Raw genomic sequence first — 17,487 nt, forward strand, 5'->3', positions numbered from 1 at the left:
CCCAATGTTTCATTTCAAGTCAAAGCATATAGATGTTAGATACCACTGGATTCAAAATGTATTTGAAGAGAAGCAATTGTAGCTTCAAAAAATTCACACAGATGACAACGGAGCAGACATGTTGATAAAAACTTTACCAAAAAAAAGACATGAGATATGCCGACAGCTGGTCGGCATGGCTTCATATTGAGGAGTCATGGGATAGCCTCCCTTATGGGCTGAAGGGGGAGGTTGTTGGGCTAGCAGCCCACAAATTCAGCCCATAGTGGGCTTGGGCAGCCCACAGCTCATCCCCTCTTAACCTAACCATAATTAACATTAGGGGAGGTGTGGTGGCTACGTTTTGGAGGCAGAAAAAGACATAAATATGACAGCAACATGGGAGAAGAAAACAGCCACGGGATTCCAAAGAAAAGGAGGAAAACAAGGCAGAAAAGGAAGAGAAAGAAAGGGAAGAAGACAAGGACAATGCAGAGAGGCTGTTCTCAATCATTTAGTAGTGTTCTCATCTCAGGTTAGATCAAATCTACAGTAGACTCTTGTTGTGATTACTTGGGGAGGTTTTAGATATTGTAGGCAGTGACGTGATCCTTGTATCCCAGTTATTCTCTTGTGATTGTTGCTAGGGTTTAGGGCAAAAGATTAAGATTTGTATATTCATTATTCTCATAGTGGATTATCTCTAATTTACCCCGTGATTTTTACCCTTCACATTGAAAGGATTTTTCACGTATATCTTGATGTTCTATTTGATTATGGTTCCATTTAATTTCGTTGTGTATTATGATCTTTTAGTATTTATTCATATACAAAGATTATTCTTGTTAATATCTCCATCAACCCCTCCCACCATCAATCCAATAAACAAGCACATTCCACTATTTGGGCAGCATACCTCGTCTCAAGCAGTGATGTGCAGCTCATAAACTTCTCATATAGGCAGGCTTGAACACCATCGGCTTCTCGCCGCCTCAAGTTCTCCCCGTCTAACTTCAACATGAGCTGCGAGCTCTCTTGGATATATAGGGGAGCGGATTCAAGTGCAACATCCGGCCTCCACACAATTGTGTCATGACCTTGCCTCAGGAGACTCGTCCGCAAAGTAGGTGCATTAGTCGACGATAAAAAAGCACAGTCGATTGCTACAGATTTGCTTGTTGACACTGTTGTTCCTCATGCCTCCTTCCTCGGGTTGGGAGGCTTGGGAAGAGATGGAGGAGGGATGGCAAAAGGTTTCTTGGTGAAAGGAACGTGGGAACCCAACGGGAGCGGAGCGTTGAAGGAGGATACCAGTTGTTAGTATAACGTATAAAGTGAAAAAAAAATTTAATGTTAGGATTGAAATCATCAATTATTATAGATTTAAAAATAAATTATGCTTACTTTTTATAGTTAACAAATTATCATGAATGTCATAAAGCATCGTCAATAAAACAAAAAAAAAAAGACTCATCTTCTTCTCCGGATTAAAAGATTGTCATCGTATACGAGAATAGAGCGTCTAAGAAAAATTAATTTAAAATAATTTTGTTATCTATTTACCAATAATTCTAATCAAAATCGAATTAAATTTTATAATCATATTTTAATTAGATTTCTTAATCTTTAGTTAGGTCAAAGTGATCATATAAAATATATATCTTATCTTAAATTAGTTTCCTAATTAAAGATTTTTAATATATCTTTAATTTGGAGATGAAGAGCCGCGGGCACCTGTACTACGATAGTAACATCTCATATATCTTCTCTCTTCCCAAAATTTTATTGTATATGGTTATGTGTTGAGTTAGAAATCTAACAGTGCCATGATCAGCGTGAAATAATTTCAGCTCATTTAATGGAACAGAAAAAATTAGCCAAACTGCACAAAATGCATATATGTCGAAGGTGATCGATCATCCCGTGAAGAGTTGTGCGCCTACAAAAAGCATATAGGTAGTCTACAAGGTAGGTTGATAAACCAAAGCATCTGATGACAAAATTGAGATGCCTAAACGTCACCGAGACAATGTATCCACAGCAGGACATGACTAAATCATGCATCTCTCCTGTCTCCCATGGTAGGTTCTGTTGCTTGAGTCATCGATCTCCCATCTCGGCCGATCGTTCCGCCACCTAAAAGGCCATACCACCACTTATAAGACTATAGTTACATAGTCTCTTTGGGGTCCTCCGATAAAATTGAAGTGATACAAAGAAATAAAAAGACTATAGTTACACAAGGGGAAATATTTACCAGATGTAACACCAGAAAGAACACTTGCAAGTGGGATCCCTGCAAGTTGGCTTATCCCATGACCCATATCTCCATGAACAGGCACTTTAGCTTCATTCATGGTTGTCCGTTCGCTGGATTTGGAAGTGTGAGAGGTCGACCATGACCCACCATTTATTCTGGCTAGAGCCATTATAACGTCTGCCTGTAGTTCAACATCGAGTATGAAGGCAATTATTGTTATTGAAAATATTAATCAATTGGAAAATTGCTGGCTCAGTTGATGTGGAGACAAATTAGAGCGAGAATGATGCATAAAGTAAATGAGAAAGAAGGTCAAAGTTTTGCCGAACAGGAAATAAATAGATCAACAGCCAAGTACGGTTAGCTAGCATGTGAATTTTACCAAATATGTATAGATGATATGCTGGTCAAGTGTTTGTGTTGAGTAGTACTAAATCCACCAGACAGGCCAGTTTCTGAAGTCTAAACCACAAAAGGCATCGAAGCAATTTGCCGACCCCATTCCAAGAGAGATGAGTATCCATTCTCCAAATTATGCAACATGCCACCTTCTATGCTACATGCTTCTATAATAGATTTAAAGTTTCATCAAGATCATTAACATGAAAATTAGATGGACCTTATTTGGTTGGACATTATCAAAAACATGCGCTTGACCAGCATAGAATATTGTCATTTGACGACCAGCAGATGATGTCGTAGAACACCTGAAAAACACAAGACAAAGAAGGTTTCTGACATTGATGTCTTCATAGTCAAATCTACTAACAGATGAATCATGGTTGCCTTGTAATACTGTAGAAATATATAAGGCAAAATCCACTAAATTAGAGAAACATACCTTACAATATTAGAAGGTTCTGATTCAATAGCCAGAGAAGACTTGGGTTTATTCAAGAACCCAGTTGAGTTTCTCCCAAAAGCCATGTTAATTGGGTTATCAGTACTCATAACTCCAGATCCTCCAATGGCTGTTTGAGAACCATCATCTGTAGCAGATTGTGAAATAATCATTGCAACTGCATTGGCATCTTTGTACGCATACAAGGAAGAAGCCAAACCTAAGTACATCCCAGCTTGGGAAAACCGTGGAGCATGATTTGATATCTGTCCAGAATTTTTGGACAATGATTGTTCCTCCTTGAACGTAGGTGAATCAGATCTGCTACTAAGAGGATGTAAGATCAAAGAAGTCGGCCTTGGTGGTCGTAGCATTGATAGCATAATTTTGTCATCATGAGATTTTCCCAGGTGCTCACTAACCACCTCTTTTCCAAACATCTAATTTTCATAGTTGAACATTTATAAGAGGTCTATCAACTATTCACCAAGATAAAGATAAAAGCAGAAGATTTACCCGACAAAGGACAAAAGTAAAAGAGCAAAGTTAGTACCTTAACCAGGCATGAGCTTTCGAGAGAATCTGAGCACACAGGATGCACTCTATTTATTGAACCTGAATGTATTGATTCAGAACAGCTCCTCTTTCTTCCAGACAATGTATTGCCAACATCAGGCCCTGGTACAGCACTCTTCCTACCATGAAAGTGAAAAACTTCAGAACCTTTCACCCCCTGCCTCTCTACCAAGGATTAGGAAAGGGAAAAGAAATAAACTTTTTCTGGTCAGCCAGATATAAATTGCTATATGTGAGAAAATTCAGTACCAATCAGCATATAAATATTTGTAGAGAAATTAAAATCCCCAAAAATCCCTATCACCACATGTGCTAGAATATTCATAATTAACAGACCAAGATCCAGGAGAAAGGAAAAAAAAGAAGACCTGACAATGTACACCACATCATAGCAAGGAGTAACAAAGCAAGTATACAGAAGCCACTGGTGTCAAAGCAATGTTATTTTCCAAATCTGAGGCAAAATGTACCATCTGCAAAGATCATGCTCCTAGGAATAACATGCACCCATACATCACAACTATTTGAGGAAATTCACATTAAAAATTGACAGAACAAGAAATATGCATAATTGAAGTGCTAGTAGTCTTATAAACCTCACTCAATTGAGAATTGACTCATTAACTTAATTAAGTGTCGATACACATGCACTAAAATGTTTAAACCCAAGTTATTAATAGTAGACCCATCTAGTATTATAAACCGAATCGATTCTCTCCTCACCCAAGGCCCAATTCATACCCAATGATCATCCCTAGTCAAACGCATGCGAAACATGACTCATCAAATTTTTATGTTTAAAATCACAAGACCCAAATTAATGACAGTTTATCTATCTAATTTTATAAACCAATTCAGTTATACCTGGGCTTCCAATAACAAGTGAATTAGGGCATCATGTTATATCAATTATGCACGAGGGCCCCAACCCTAGTTGGCCCAAGAGTCTACAAAAACACAAGAAACATCAAAAAGAAAAGATATTCTCAAGCAACCCAATTAACATCGAACATGAACTCATTACTCAGAACTGCCAATAGAACGTTAAACTTTTAGTGGGAGAAAAAAAACCTAGAAAAGGAAAATATATAAAGGCAATTCAAAGTATTAAATATGCCAAGTATCAAAAAAGAAAGTCATATAGTATACATGAAGTTATTTAAGAATAACAAGTTTTAGATGATCATTTGATGCTTAGAGTGCATTAAATAGGTTTCACCTTAATATATCCCAGTCTGATGAAAAGAGAAGTTATATCTGAATAAGTTGATCTCCCTTACTTTTTTTAAAGGCATCAAATGATACCAGAGAGGCAAAGTATTCCATACTGACAAAGGCACCGTTGGAAAATCTTAAAAACCACAAATAAAAAGAGAGGCTAATATCAGAAACTTCAAAACAACGAGTAATCTGTGAAAAAGACTGATAAAACATCTAGTTTACAAAAACAACCGCAGACCAATTAACAAGTAGCATAGCCTTTCATAATTATCTGTGAAAATGACAGTTAAAGTATCTATACAAGGAAACTTTGCACTGCCTATCACTAATAAATCATGGAAGTCAGATTGCAAACAGCACATTGAACAGCTGAAAAGCAAAGTGGTAAATGAGCAACCACAGGTAGCAAAATTTCACTCCATATTGTAAGAATCACAGTGTCACTAGTAAATGAAGGCTAACACTATGCAAAAGCCTAAAAGCTTAGCAAAGTAGAATAGTCAGCTAGTTCGTTGAATGGTGTTGTACATAGGGAAACCACCATAAAACAGATAAAAGCGTTTGTATACTACAAGTCGATCACCGAAAAGATGAGCTGTGCAGAATGGCAGCAAAATAAGCATATAAAACCAACTAAAAACAAATCAAAAGAAGAAAAAACAAACAAGCATTTACATACAAAATATAGTAAGCGGAGGAATTAAGAGAGATTTCTGAAAAGAAAGACAACCGAAATGTTGTGCAACAGAATAACTTAATTCAACAAGCAATCAAACAAAAAAATTAGTCTCGAACTTGATATACCATCCGAAGAAACTACAGCTATCAAATGTGCAAAGCAAAAGAAAAAAAACGAAAGAAATTGGTTTTTAGCCAATCATGCAGTCTCTAGAGACGAGCTTAAAACAAAGGCATCTTTGGGGCTAATAAATGTACCACGAAAAGTAAAGAATGTTGAAAACAAAAGGCATCTTCCTGTTAGAAAACTTCAACGGAGAACAAAGATCTGATACGAGGAGCAGAAGCAGGTCATCCCAGTACCTTCCCAAAAGAAACAGAAACAAAGAAGAAGCCAGAACGAACCTGAACCGAGATCACAAGTTGGCGACATAAGGCCACGATGGCGGGCTGCAGAGACCACCACCGAGGCAGCATAAGCGTCGTCGGCGGCGCCGCTGTGTCCGCCACTGGAGAGGAGATCCGGCGGGGGCGTCTTCTCAGCGCAGTGCACGCTCATGCCCAAGAAGTCATGGAAGCAGGGATTTTCCTTTTGCTTGCTCTCATCCCGGCCCATATCCATCACCACCACCACTACCACAACCGTAATCCTCCGATCCTCCGACACCCCATTGCCGACGTCCTGCAATCCCGAATCAGGGCTCGGACTCCCAGAAAGGAAAAAGAGAAATAAAGCTTGAGCGAGGGTTCTCAAAAGGGGAGGGGGTATAGGAGAGGGAGAGGGAGATGGAGAGAGAACTTTTAATCAGAGGAATCAACACACCGGAAAGCAGAAGGCAAGAGCTTTGCGTTCTGGTCCCCTCCTCACTCTCCTCTGCCTTTTATTTTTCCTCTTTTTCTTTATGATTTTTTACTCCCCTCTTTACTTACAGACTCTCATTCTCGACCGGAAGCGAATGCCACTACTCGTGATATTCCATAACCGTCTCCGTCTTTCTCTCTCTCTCTCTCTCTCTTTCTCTCTCTCTCTATTCTATATATATATATATATAGAATCGATGTGGGGGGTTTAGGTGCGGCTAAGAATGAATGAGAGAGAGAAAGATGAATGAAGTAACGACCGGAGGAGAAGAAATGAAACGAGGGAACGTCGTTGTCACCGATGCACACGTAGCTTCGTTTGCAAGGTGAGGACAAAGTCTGTGTGTCCACGCTCCGAACGACATTACTCTTACAAACATGGATTGCTGGCTCTCGACCCCCAAAGAGACCCATGGTGCCGGGGACCAACAAGAACGTTGGGTTTCTACGAGAAACACCTATCGTCCCCCGGGAGGACATTGCTGGCCCTCCTCCGATGTACTCCGATGGCATCGGCGCTTCAAGCTGAGATAAAGCCAGCCAATATAGTGATTTCAACCGCGTTCATTGATTCATTCCCATTCTTGCATCTTGACGTGTAAATTCGGGGTATCCCTTCTCTTCCTCGTGAACACGGCCGCCACCGAGATTACAGCTAACAGTATACAAAGAGCAAGCAGATCAGGTGGTGATCTTAACGCCATACGAAGTTGTCACCCAGCCCAGTTGCACTATTTCTTTGTTACGACACCCTATGATCTACTCCATAACGCAATTAAAAAGAGAGTCTTATGTCCATGGTCCGATTGGCAAAGCAGCAAATAAACAGATATCTAAAGAGCAATATACTCCATCTTTAGAATCTAAATAATCTGCATAAATCTTATGAAACTTTTTTCTTGACTTCAATCTTGGATCACCGTATGCCCAGGAAATCATTGATACTCCAAATACCATAAAAATATATTTTCTTTCCTTCATTTGGTTCTGATAAAATTTTGTTCACAAGTATTGACGAGTCTAAATTAACAACTTCTAGACGGTAGACCAAATCCAGTTTATATCATTCGTCTCTTTAAATTCTTAACAATGTAAGACTATCTTCTTATTTCATCTCGACGATAATTGAAGGGGCACACTCCAAACTTGGCACCCTCATTGGTACTACAGAGAGACACCACGCATGTGCATGTGCATGTGCATGTGCATGTGATGTGTAAGGATGAGCAATCCACAAGGCTGCGAGGCAGACGTGGGATTCTCACTTTTGCAGGCAGATATGAGATCAACCATTATAGAACCACACTGCTTTCAGATGTGTGGCTAACCATTAGGAAAGAATTGCTTGTCCTTTGATCTTCCTGAGATATGAGCAGCAAATACTGAGGTGTGACAAATGATCACCTTAAAAAGTACCAAAAAACAAGACTGATTCCAGAATTGAATGTCAATCCTCCGATAAGGGATTCCTTTCCTCGTCGATATCGATAACAACAAGACGATCTGGGTCCAAGCCTTTTGGTCCCTCACTGTAGAGTGTTGGAAGATAGGCCTTATATGCTGGCAGGTAACGTGATACAAAATCCAAAACCTGCAAGCATAGTTCAAAATTCAGGTATTGCATGTTGAGGCAGAAGAACAAGTCCAAACTCCAAATATCAAATTGCTTATTACGAGAAAGCTACCGGGTGATTAATCTTCAAACGGGGAAGTTCATTCATCAACAGAATTGTAAAATGAAAATGACTTTGTCAAACATGATGTCATTACATAAAAGGACAAAAAAAAACACAAAATGACCTAAACTAAAATATATACATCGTCCGACAAGCTAACAAGTGCTGGCAGCTCAACGTATTATCAAATCATACATACAAAAGAGCAACAAGTAATGGCCAAACAAGTAATGTTTCAGTATGGCTAATGGCATTATACCATAAACTCTATTACTGTATATCTGGCAAATCATAGACATCCAATGCCTGTTACTAATCGAATACTTATCAGAACCATTAACAACTCAACATGGATGTGATGTTAAATTACCTTAGTATGTTCATGCCTAAAACAAGAGAAAGAAAGAAAAAATTAAGAGAACGATAAAAAAAATAGGACTCACCTCTTCATCAGACATGCCAGGTTTCCCGTCTTCCCTCATGGCCACCTCTGCCTGAAAGCCATAAGATATTATTTGAGTAAAGGATCCATGACGCACGGCACAATAATAAAGGTACTACTAGATAGCAGTCTAAGCAACTTATTTCATCAGCATATGCGGTTCACCTGCAGACGCCACTGGTAAACACAATTGGGATCCCGAATTTTGATGATGATCCATGCTTCAATGAACTTGTCCCAAGCATTATAATAAGCTTTGAGGTTTTTGTTGACCAGTTCTAGCTAAAAATTAGATAGGTTCTCATGAATAAATAACAAAAGCAGAAACAATTAACAGACTCCCTTTATCCCATCAAGAACTTGCCTGTGGGTCAACTGCTTTCACAGCTTCATTTGGAAGAGGTTTGAACCCAAGCATCCAACCTTCAAACAAAACAACCTAGATGAACAAAAGAAAAAGGTTAACCAATCTAAGAAACTCATATCCCTTTAAGATCCAAAAAAATAGGGAACGTCTTTCTCCGGAATCTTTGTCAAAATTGATGGATTATTAAAATTTTACAATTTAAAGGAGATATACCTCTACAGGCCCTTCAACCTCTGGCCATGTCGAAGGGTCAGCTCGATCACCCCTGCCTCCATAAGCAGACTGCATAACAAAGAACGTCTATCGTAATTAACCTTTAAAAATGGGCAAAACACCCACAAAAAAGTAAACTGAGATGATACGATCAGCATACCTTGTCATACCGTGGAAGCTTCATCTTCATACCTGAATAGTTTCAAGATAATACTAATCAACAATTTTAACAGTTGTGCAGTTAAACACCTGTCCTTAGCATTTATGTAAAGAATATGTCGCTCAAACCCATAACAACAGATAATAAAAGAGTAGATACTTGTATCTGAAGCATAAATGACTCCGATGACAAATGAGTAAAATAATACCTTTCTTTGTTAATTTGCTTAAAGAAGTAAGAGTATCAATGGAGAATTGCAGGTCGTGGCTTCCCGCATTCCCACGAAACTGAAAATATGTGATACAACTATGTTATGCCAAATAATCTAATCAAACTTCCAGCATTTGCCTTGAAGATGGAAGACTTATGACACCACAATGCATCATAGATTGCACATATACTGCAAGATAAAATATTAACTTCTTTCAGCACCTCTAATAGAGCGTTTCCAGGATTTTGACTCCTTAATTCCGCCTAGGTACAAAGCCCGTAATCAGAAAAAAAAAAAAAAAAAAAAAAGGAATTTTAAGGGAAAAAAGAAAAGGAAAATTTGTATCTAAATGTGTGTATATGTACCTGTCCCTCAGCTGTCAAATAGAAATCATCAATTGATAAAGTTGCGGAATTCCTGGGAAACAACTTGCATTAACTCTATTATAATTGAGCTGATTTCAACAAACACCAATACCACATTGTGCATAAGCATCTAGCACAGTAAAATTGTCTGAACATTATTTTCTTATTTTCTTCTTTCACAAAGGTCTAGTGAGGTTACCTCCCAGATCGCCGGAAAAGGTAATCAAGAGCAAATACAAGAGTAGTTTTTCCACTACCTTGGGGAGCGCTGATACCAATCTGCAAAGAAAAAGTCACTCTTTCACTATACGATTGATGACTTTTCTATCCGTTATTTTCAATTTTCATATTTTTCACTTTTGTTTCACCTTATGTTGGAAAATAAACTTCTCCAGGATGCAGAAGGTCATATCTATTCAAGATGGCCGATCTTAAATATTGGAGTAATGCCTCAATGTTGATTGACAAAGATATATATACACACACAAGAATAGACCGAAGTTGTAATTGGAATGCAATCAAAGAGTAATCACATTATACCACAAGTGGAGGGATATCATCTCCTTCACTGAACATGGAGCGGTGGCGCATAAGTTGATCTTCGCACCAGAGGAACACGGGTACGTAAAAGTGGTAGATTCTGATCTTCTCGGGGGGCGACAAGCTCAGTTCATTGAGGCGGAACAGTTGGCACAGGTGCACCCCGGTCTCCAGCCACTTGTCGATGGATTCCGCCACCGATTCAGCGGTAAGACCCAACCGCTTCATCAGCGGACCCGCGCAGATGAACTCGAAGAGGTCACTGACAGAGGAGATGAGAGCTGGAGATGTGGGGAAAGCGGAGCGCAGGGCCATCAGCCCCCGCCCTTTGATCGCAGCGCCGTTTGATCGTCCATGGTTCGAAGATGGAAAATCTAAACACAACGTAAAAGAATGTCGATATGGGAAAAGGGGGAAATGGAATTGGAAAGATAACCCTACGAATCCAAAAGGAGGAGGGCAGACCAGATACGAAGGGGAGGAAGAATCGAGGACAAGAGGAGGCAGCAGCAGAGCAACAAGAAGGCGGAAAGGAGAGGAGAGGAGAGGGGGTGCTGCGGGAGCAAGGGGAGGCTCCTCCTCCTCCTACTGTTGCTGTTGCTGCAGAGGCGGAGGCGGAGGCGGGCAGCGGCGAAGGGTGGTGGGAGATGGCGCTGAGAACCCTCATGTTCCCACAACGCGGCGGACGAGGGATGTTCAGAGACGAGGAGCTTCCTACTGTCTATCCAAATCCCCTCCTCCGCCTGCTTCGCTCACACGTGGAATTATAGATAGGCCACTGTGAATTGGGCTGAGCCCACATAAGTGACCATCGAATTCCGCCTCTTTGTGTGTGTGGTGACATACTTCCTCCATCGGTGTCTGTAACGGGTAGGGATGGAGTTCCCTCCACAATTCGGCCCTCGCAAAAGAGTATCGTTGTGTGGTTCAAAAATAAGCAGAATGAAACCGCTGCGGAGGGTCTTTAGACACACAATTAACTCATATAAAAGCATCCTTTAATTAGATTTGGTTTGGGTTTATGATTGAAATCCGCGTCGTTGTATCGAGAAAACGTAATCCCATCACAGCAGGCAACAGTGTACAGGAATGTTGATTAATCGAATGTTGAAACAAGAACTGATAGAAGAAGAACACGAACAGATGAGATTTTACTTGAAACCTCTGACTCTGATCCTTCACACATTTATTCACGATTCAGAATAATATCCTTCATCCATATGCCATGGAATGACCAACGGAGTCGTTGTAAGCTGTTTCCTTCTTCCATCCACGCCTTCATAACCTTGAAGAACATCTACTTGTAGCAACAACACAAGTCGAGCAATTTGGTTGTTTGCTTTGCTGGAGGAATGAGAGAGGAAAAGGAGAGAACCAAGGAGGACAATGGAGAGAATCTGATGGAGGACTTCACCGCAAGAATCCTCATCAAAAGAAAGGAAGAAAGAAAAGAAAATTCCCAACTTTGCCGACGGAGGGTAGGTGGGTGGCAAAAAGATATGCAGAAGAATTAAAAGACGGGAGGTGGAGGTGATGTATATGAAATTCCAATGATAGCCGGCAATGGTTCGTCGTATACGGGTGAGGGTGCAGGTGACGGCGCCTCGATGCATGGCGGTGAAGGCGGTTCGATACAAGGAGGTGGTGGCGGTTCGACACATGGAGGTGGGAGTGGAGGTGAGTTTGATGGAGGCGGCGGCGGCGGCTGGGAGTTGGGTGGTGGTGAGTACGACGGAGGCGGCAGTGAGTTAGGCGGTGGTGGGTAAGACGGAGGCGGCGGTGAGTTCGGTGGCGGAGGGGCTGAATAGATCGAAGGTGGTGGAGATGAGTGCCATGGAGGAGAATGGGGTGGGCTTGGTGGCAGCGAAGATGGAGAATATGCCGGTGTAGGGAAGATGGGGCTAGGTGGCGGTGGAGACCGATTGCAGTAGACGGGAGGCGACGGAGATCGTGAGCAGTAGACTGGCGGCGGCGGTGATGGAGATCGGATACAGTACGACGGCGGTGGTGGAGAAGGTGGAGGCGGCAACGGAGGTGGAGGGGATGGAGGGGGAGGCGACGGTGGAGGAGGAGAAGAGGACGGTTGAGGAGGCGACGGCGGCGGAGAAGGTGGAGGTGGCGACGGCGGTGGCGGAGGGAGTCGAGGAGGCGACGGCGGTGGCGGAAAAGGTGGAGGAGGTGACGGTTGCGGCGGAGGAGGGAGGGCCGGCACGAAGGGCTTGCAAGTAAAAGCAGAGCAGTCGACGGGATGATGAGACAGGAACGAGTTACATTGGCGCTCTGAGCGCTGCTTCGGCCTGTCGGCAAGGCAATTGCGGCGGTCGTCGAACGATTCGACCGCGAAGCACTGGGGCGGCTCCCCGGTAAAGAAGTTGTAGGAATAGGTAAAGTTCTTGAGGCGCGGCAAACCGCAGATCGAGGCCGGGATACCTCCGGAAAGCAGATTGTGTGCTACATCGAGCTGCTCCAGGCTGACCATCCCGCCGACGTTCGGTAGTGGCCCAACAAGCCTGTTGAAGCTGACGTCGAGAACGGTGAGGCTCCTGAGGAGGCCGATCTCCGGAGGGAAGCAGGAGCTGAGGCCGTTGTTCATGAGGATGATCTCGTTGAGCGTCCTCGACATGTTGCCGAGGCCGGCGGGCAGGCAACCGTGGAAGCGGTTGTTGGCGAGGACGACGACGGAGACGGGGGAGTTGCCGAGGTTGTCGGGGATGTCGAAGGCGAAGCGGTTGTGGTTAAGGAAGATGGCGTCGAGGTCCCTGTCGAACAGCTCCGGGGGCACCGCGCCCTCGAACTCGTTGATTCGGAGATCGATGTAGCGGAGGGAGGGGAGGCGGAGGACGACATCGGGGAAGGGGCCAGCGAGGCGGTTGTTGCTGACGTCGAGCTCGTGGAGGAGAGCGAGGCGGCGGAGGGAACGGGGGAGGGTGCCGCAGAAGCGGTTGGAGTTGATGTGGAGGAGGGCTAGGTCGGCGAGGAGGCCGAGCTGGTCGGGAAGGTAGCCGGCGAGGTCGCCGTGGTTGAGGTCGACGCCAGCGACGACAGTGAGGGTGGGGTCGGAGGGGAGAGGGGAGCAGAAGACGCCGGTGTAGTTGCAGACGGCGGGGCCGACCCAGTTGCCGGTGAGGTTCATAGGATCGGAGACGATGGCGAGCTTCCATGCCTGGAGGGCAATGTAGGCGTCACGGAGGCGGGAGTTGGGGAAGGACGAGTCGTCCGCATCTTGATCCTCTTGGACAAGCCGCCGCAGGCGCGGCATGTGACCATGGCTCCCCGAGCAGGAGGAGACGAGAGGGAGGATGAGAAGCCAAGACAAGAGGAGAAATGAGAGGGGATCGGCCTTGCCATGTTTCCTCATCTCATCTTCCTACTATTTTCGAAGCAACACTTGGGTGTGACTGCCGAGAGAGAGGCGCTGCTGCTTGTGTTTCTTATCGAAGGTGGAGATGCAGGGAGAGGGGCCTCCCTGTTTTCTGCGAGTTCAAATGAAGTGAAACGGGCAACGATGCACGCCTCGCGGTGGAAAGCCAAATCACGGCTTAAAGCCCACCTTCCACGGACGGACGGTCTCTATGACATCTTCTTTCCTCCAAGTGCTATTTTCTTTTTTATTTTTCTGTAATATGTTATCTAATGCTTATTTAGTATCGGAGGGTTCTTGACCGGATTGTTGTTTGTACCGTTTGGTTGTTTGGACTTTGCAAACTAGCAAATACGTAGTAGGAAAGAGTGAAATGAAATACGATGCCGTTCAACAGGCATCGGGAACGTAAGTTTTCTAGATGGAACAAATCGAATGAAGTCGTTTAATGATGAAATATGGTTTAGATGTTTAAGATGATTAAGAACGGAGTGCTGCCGCGTTTCGGGCCCGCCCGTCGGAAACGCTGGGACACGGCACGGATGCCATGTGTATTATTGTATCCTCTACGCGGTTGGTTGGTTGATCCTTGATGACACAGCCGCTTCTCCTCCCGAGGAACACAAGCACGTGACAGACGCCGGCGCGGGCTCGACAGATGAATGAATGGCTGTAAGTTTCGAACGCGTGAGCGGGCGAATAACACACGAACGACCATTATCACATATTACTTTGGACACAGAACCAAGTCGAATCTGATTTGTTAAGATTTGCTGACTCGATCCTCGCTGGCGTTTACATACCACGTCATGTAGCAGAGTCCGCCAAAAGACAGCTGGCTTACATAATTGTCCACGGTCATCAATCAGGTGTTTTTGTTTGGCCCACCCGAGACCGTGGTAGAACGATAGACTATCACGTGATAACCAAGTGTAACGCTCCATAGAAAACACGAACATGGGTTTCTTCGGCGCAATTTTGTCTCTCTCCCCATCATTTGTACTTGGTGCAGACCGACATTATGAGATATTTATGGAGGTAAGGGGAAAGGTGCAACAGGCGGGAAGAGGGAGGCCAACAGGTCGGATGCTCGAGAAATGACGCAAGGGGCAGGTGCACGTGCTGTGCTGTGCTATGCTGTGCAGTGCAGTGCAGAGGAAGGACCCACGGCCTGTTTACCGACGGCACGAGTGGAACGCGTGCGCGCGTGGTGGTGTCGGTGGACGGCGCACGGTCCGACTACGAGACCGAGAACGGGAACAGAAACAAGAGCCCTAAGAACTTGAGATGAAGCGAGAGTGAAGACGTGACCAAGCCAGACCGCCTGGGCTAATCACTACATGACGAGGAAGGTGATAGTAGATGATATTTGATGAGATTTTTCCAACTTGATATTTTTTTTAATTATATGTGAAAATCTTACGCTCGATTGAGGAAAATCATCTTTTTCATTATGTATAAATATATATTATATCAAATTAATTAATATGTATTTTTACCTTTATACTTCATTCTATGGTATCAGAGCATTTACCTTTGAGCAATACTTATCTCCTCGTTGTGTTCTTTGTTGCCAGAACTACACTCTGCCACCACTCGCAATCAGCCATCGCTCGCGTAACACCTGAACAACGACGCCATCACTCTAGTCGGAGCTCCAAAGGCTTTTAACTGGCCTCCTCTACAGCTCCAACAGCCAGCATTGCACTCCCTGTGAGAGTCTTAAGTGTGAGTGCTGCGGATGACGCTCTCTTCTTGTCGTCGTATGTTCCGCACAAGAGACGGCCCTTCTTCTTCATTAGCGAAAAATAGCTCTCTAGCATATCTTATTGATATTGATAGGAAGAGACGGTAGAGATATCAAATAGAGAAAGAGTATGACAAGCTTTCTATCTTCTATATTTCTTTCCAGAAAAACACTTTTACAATTTCAGAAACTCTATTACACTCATAACCCAACATATGAGGTTTATATAGTCCCCAAAGATACATTATATTAATTGTATTCAAGATGAATCATTCTCTTTCAAGAAACCCTTTCAAGAACCAATAACCAATTTGACTTATCCACTTTTAATCCAATTTTTCTTCTTGATGTATTGATTCTCCCACTTGATGCAATGAACCTTTTTATGCCTCTTGAACAAGTTTAATTCCAACATTCTCCCCTCTTAAACTTGTTCCATCCAGCATGCCAAGTTTTCTTCGAAGTTGTTGAATATATACCTCTTCTTCAAGAACTCCATTAAGAAATACTGATTTAACATCCATTTGTAAAATCTTCCATTTCATTTGAGCTACTAGAGAGATAAGTAATCTTACTATCTCCAATCGAGCAACTGGCGCAAATACTTCTTCATAATCAATTCCATATTGTTGTTTATATCCCTTTGCAACCAATCTGGCCTTGTATTTCTCCACCTCTCCTTTTGCATTTCTTTTTGTTTTGAAGATCCACTTAACACCGATAGCTTGGTGGTCTTCCGGAAGTATAGTAAGCTCCCATGTATTATTTTTGTTAATGGCATGAATCTCTTCATTCATAGCTTGTCGCCATTTTTCATCTCTATAAGCTTCTTCAAAGGTTAATGGATCATATCCTACAAAAAGACAAAATAATGAAAGTTCATCATTGTTAGTATCAATCCTTCGAGTTACTTCATATAGGTCCTGAATCGGTCTTGTCCTTCTTATAATTGGACTTCTTGAATCATGTGACCTAGCTGATCTAGGTGATGATTCCAGCACAGCCACTTCGGTGCTTGCTTGTATTATATCATCTTCTTCTGAAGCTACAGCTTTCTTATGCTGCTCATCACTTTTCTAGTTCCAAATCTGTTGTTCATCAAACTCAACATCTCTTGACATCACAACTTTATTTGTGATAGGATTGTAGAGTTTGTAACCACTGGAATTCTCCGGATAACCTAACAAAATACATTTCTGGCTTTTATCCTCTAATTTCGTTCTCTTTTCTTCTGGTATCTTGGCAAATGCAACACTTCCAAAAATCCTTAAGTGATCAACTCTTGGTTTTTGTAAGCTCCATGCTTCTTCCGGTGTAACATTACCAATTCGCTTTGTCGGAAACCTGTTAAGCAAATAAACTGCACAAGCAACAGCATCACCCCAAAATTCTTTCGGAATTTTTCTTTCCTTTAACATGCATCGGACCATATTAAGGATAGTCCTATTTTTTCTTTTCGAGACACCATTTTGTTGAGGTGTGTATGGCATGGTGAATTGATGCAGAATTCTATTATTTCTACAAAAACTTTCAAATTCATTTGATATATATTTACCACCTCTATCTGTTCTTAAACAGTTAATCTTACAACAACTGTCTTTCAACCAAATCCTTAAATTCTTTGAATTTGCTTAAAACTTCTTTCTTTTCTTTTAATATGTAAACCCAAGTTTTGCCACTATGATCATCAGTAAATGTAAGAAAATACCTGCTTCCTCCAAGTGTTACTGGATTGATAGGGCCACAAACATCCGAGTGCACCAGATCGAGTCGATGCCATGCTCTTTTTGTTCTTCTCACTTTGAAAGGCTTTCTTTCTTGTTTACCCATGACACATACTTCACACAATTTTGTTGGGCGATCAATTTTTGGCATTCCTGTCACCATATTATACTTTTCTAGAAGTTTCAAAGCCTCGAAATTTAAATGAGCATATCTAAGATGCCAAAGTGTAGAAATATCCTCAATATCAGCTTTAAAACAATTTGA

At 42.5% G+C, this 17,487-nt stretch overlaps 3 protein-coding genes across 8 annotated transcripts; all 3 read right to left on the minus strand.

Annotated features, from left to right (window-relative positions):
• Positions 1–1,852: 1,852 nt before the first annotated feature.
• On the minus strand, positions 1,853–6,523 carry LOC135632968 (protein TIFY 8-like). 4 transcript variants are annotated; one of them, XM_065141914.1, is made up of 7 exons: positions 6,379–6,523; positions 5,961–6,262; positions 3,634–3,821; positions 3,081–3,520; positions 2,859–2,946; positions 2,237–2,420; positions 1,853–2,115 (listed from the first exon to the last, which is right to left on the minus strand). In XM_065141914.1, exons 2-7 carry the CDS (start codon positions 6,175–6,177, stop codon positions 2,036–2,038), a joined length of 1,197 nt encoding a protein of 398 aa, XP_064997986.1. In that variant the 5' UTR covers positions 6,178–6,262; positions 6,379–6,523; the 3' UTR covers positions 1,853–2,035. The 4 variants fall into 4 exon arrangements, 3 of the variants coding, with proteins under 3 accessions (XP_064997986.1, XP_064997987.1, XP_064997985.1); XM_065141915.1 differs by lacking the exon at positions 6,379–6,523 and having other exon boundaries at positions 3,081–3,228; positions 3,301–3,520; positions 5,961–6,372; XM_065141913.1 differs by lacking the exon at positions 6,379–6,523 and having other exon boundaries at positions 5,961–6,372.
• A 1,185-nt stretch (positions 6,524–7,708) lies between these two features.
• On the minus strand, positions 7,709–11,132 carry LOC135634182 (D-glycerate 3-kinase, chloroplastic-like). 3 transcript variants are annotated; one of them, XM_065144468.1, is made up of 12 exons: positions 10,856–11,132; positions 10,391–10,764; positions 10,050–10,129; positions 9,851–9,902; positions 9,695–9,748; positions 9,483–9,561; positions 9,275–9,306; positions 9,115–9,183; positions 8,899–8,973; positions 8,700–8,816; positions 8,536–8,586; positions 7,709–8,007 (listed from the first exon to the last, which is right to left on the minus strand). In XM_065144468.1, the coding sequence occupies exons 1-12, from the start codon at positions 11,055–11,057 to the stop codon at positions 7,864–7,866; spliced, it is 1,329 nt and encodes a 442-aa protein (XP_065000540.1). In that variant the 5' UTR covers positions 11,058–11,132; the 3' UTR covers positions 7,709–7,863. The 3 variants fall into 3 exon arrangements, with proteins under 3 accessions (XP_065000540.1, XP_065000541.1, XP_065000542.1); XM_065144469.1 differs by having other exon boundaries at positions 9,707–9,748; positions 10,856–11,131; XM_065144470.1 differs by having other exon boundaries at positions 7,786–8,007; positions 8,700–8,812.
• Positions 11,133–11,355: 223 nt separating this feature from the next.
• On the minus strand, positions 11,356–13,890 carry LOC103972930 (leucine-rich repeat extensin-like protein 3). Its single transcript, XM_009387340.3, has one exon. The coding sequence runs from the start codon at positions 13,746–13,748 to the stop codon at positions 11,901–11,903; it is 1,848 nt and encodes a 615-aa protein (XP_009385615.2). The 5' UTR covers positions 13,749–13,890; the 3' UTR covers positions 11,356–11,900.
• Between the last annotated feature and the right edge of the window lie 3,597 nt (positions 13,891–17,487).

The sequence above is a fragment of the Musa acuminata genome, chromosome BXJ3-3 (assembly GCF_036884655.1).
Source record: "Musa acuminata AAA Group cultivar baxijiao chromosome BXJ3-3, Cavendish_Baxijiao_AAA, whole genome shotgun sequence".
Taxonomy (NCBI): domain Eukaryota; kingdom Viridiplantae; phylum Streptophyta; class Magnoliopsida; order Zingiberales; family Musaceae; genus Musa; species Musa acuminata.

What these genes read in the sequence shown, in the direction of transcription:
- LOC135632968 (XM_065141914.1), bottom strand. Translation starts at nt 6,177, where the DNA reads ATGGATATGGGCCGGGATGAGAGCAAGCAAAAGGAAAATCCCTGCTTC. An exon ending in AAAGCTCATGCCTGGTTAAG is followed by an intron (nt 3,521 to 3,633) that starts GTACTAACTTTG and finishes TATGAAAATTAG; the next exon opens with ATGTTTGGAAAAGAGGTGGT. An exon ending in TCTTTCTGGTGTTACATCTG is followed by an intron (nt 2,116 to 2,236) that starts GTAAATATTTCC and finishes ATGGCCTTTTAG; the next exon opens with GTGGCGGAACGATCGGCCGA.
- LOC135634182 (XM_065144468.1), bottom strand. Translation starts at nt 11,057, where the DNA reads ATGAGGGTTCTCAGCGCCATCTCCCACCACCCTTCGCCGCTGCCCGCC. An exon ending in TTTACCAGTGGCGTCTGCAG is followed by an intron (nt 8,587 to 8,699) that starts GTGAACCGCATA and finishes TATGGCTTTCAG; the next exon opens with GCAGAGGTGGCCATGAGGGA. An exon ending in CTGGCATGTCTGATGAAGAG is followed by an intron (nt 8,008 to 8,535) that starts GTGAGTCCTATT and finishes CTATGCTTGCAG; the next exon opens with GTTTTGGATTTTGTATCACG.
- LOC103972930 (XM_009387340.3), bottom strand. Translation starts at nt 13,748, where the DNA reads ATGAGGAAACATGGCAAGGCCGATCCCCTCTCATTTCTCCTCTTGTCT.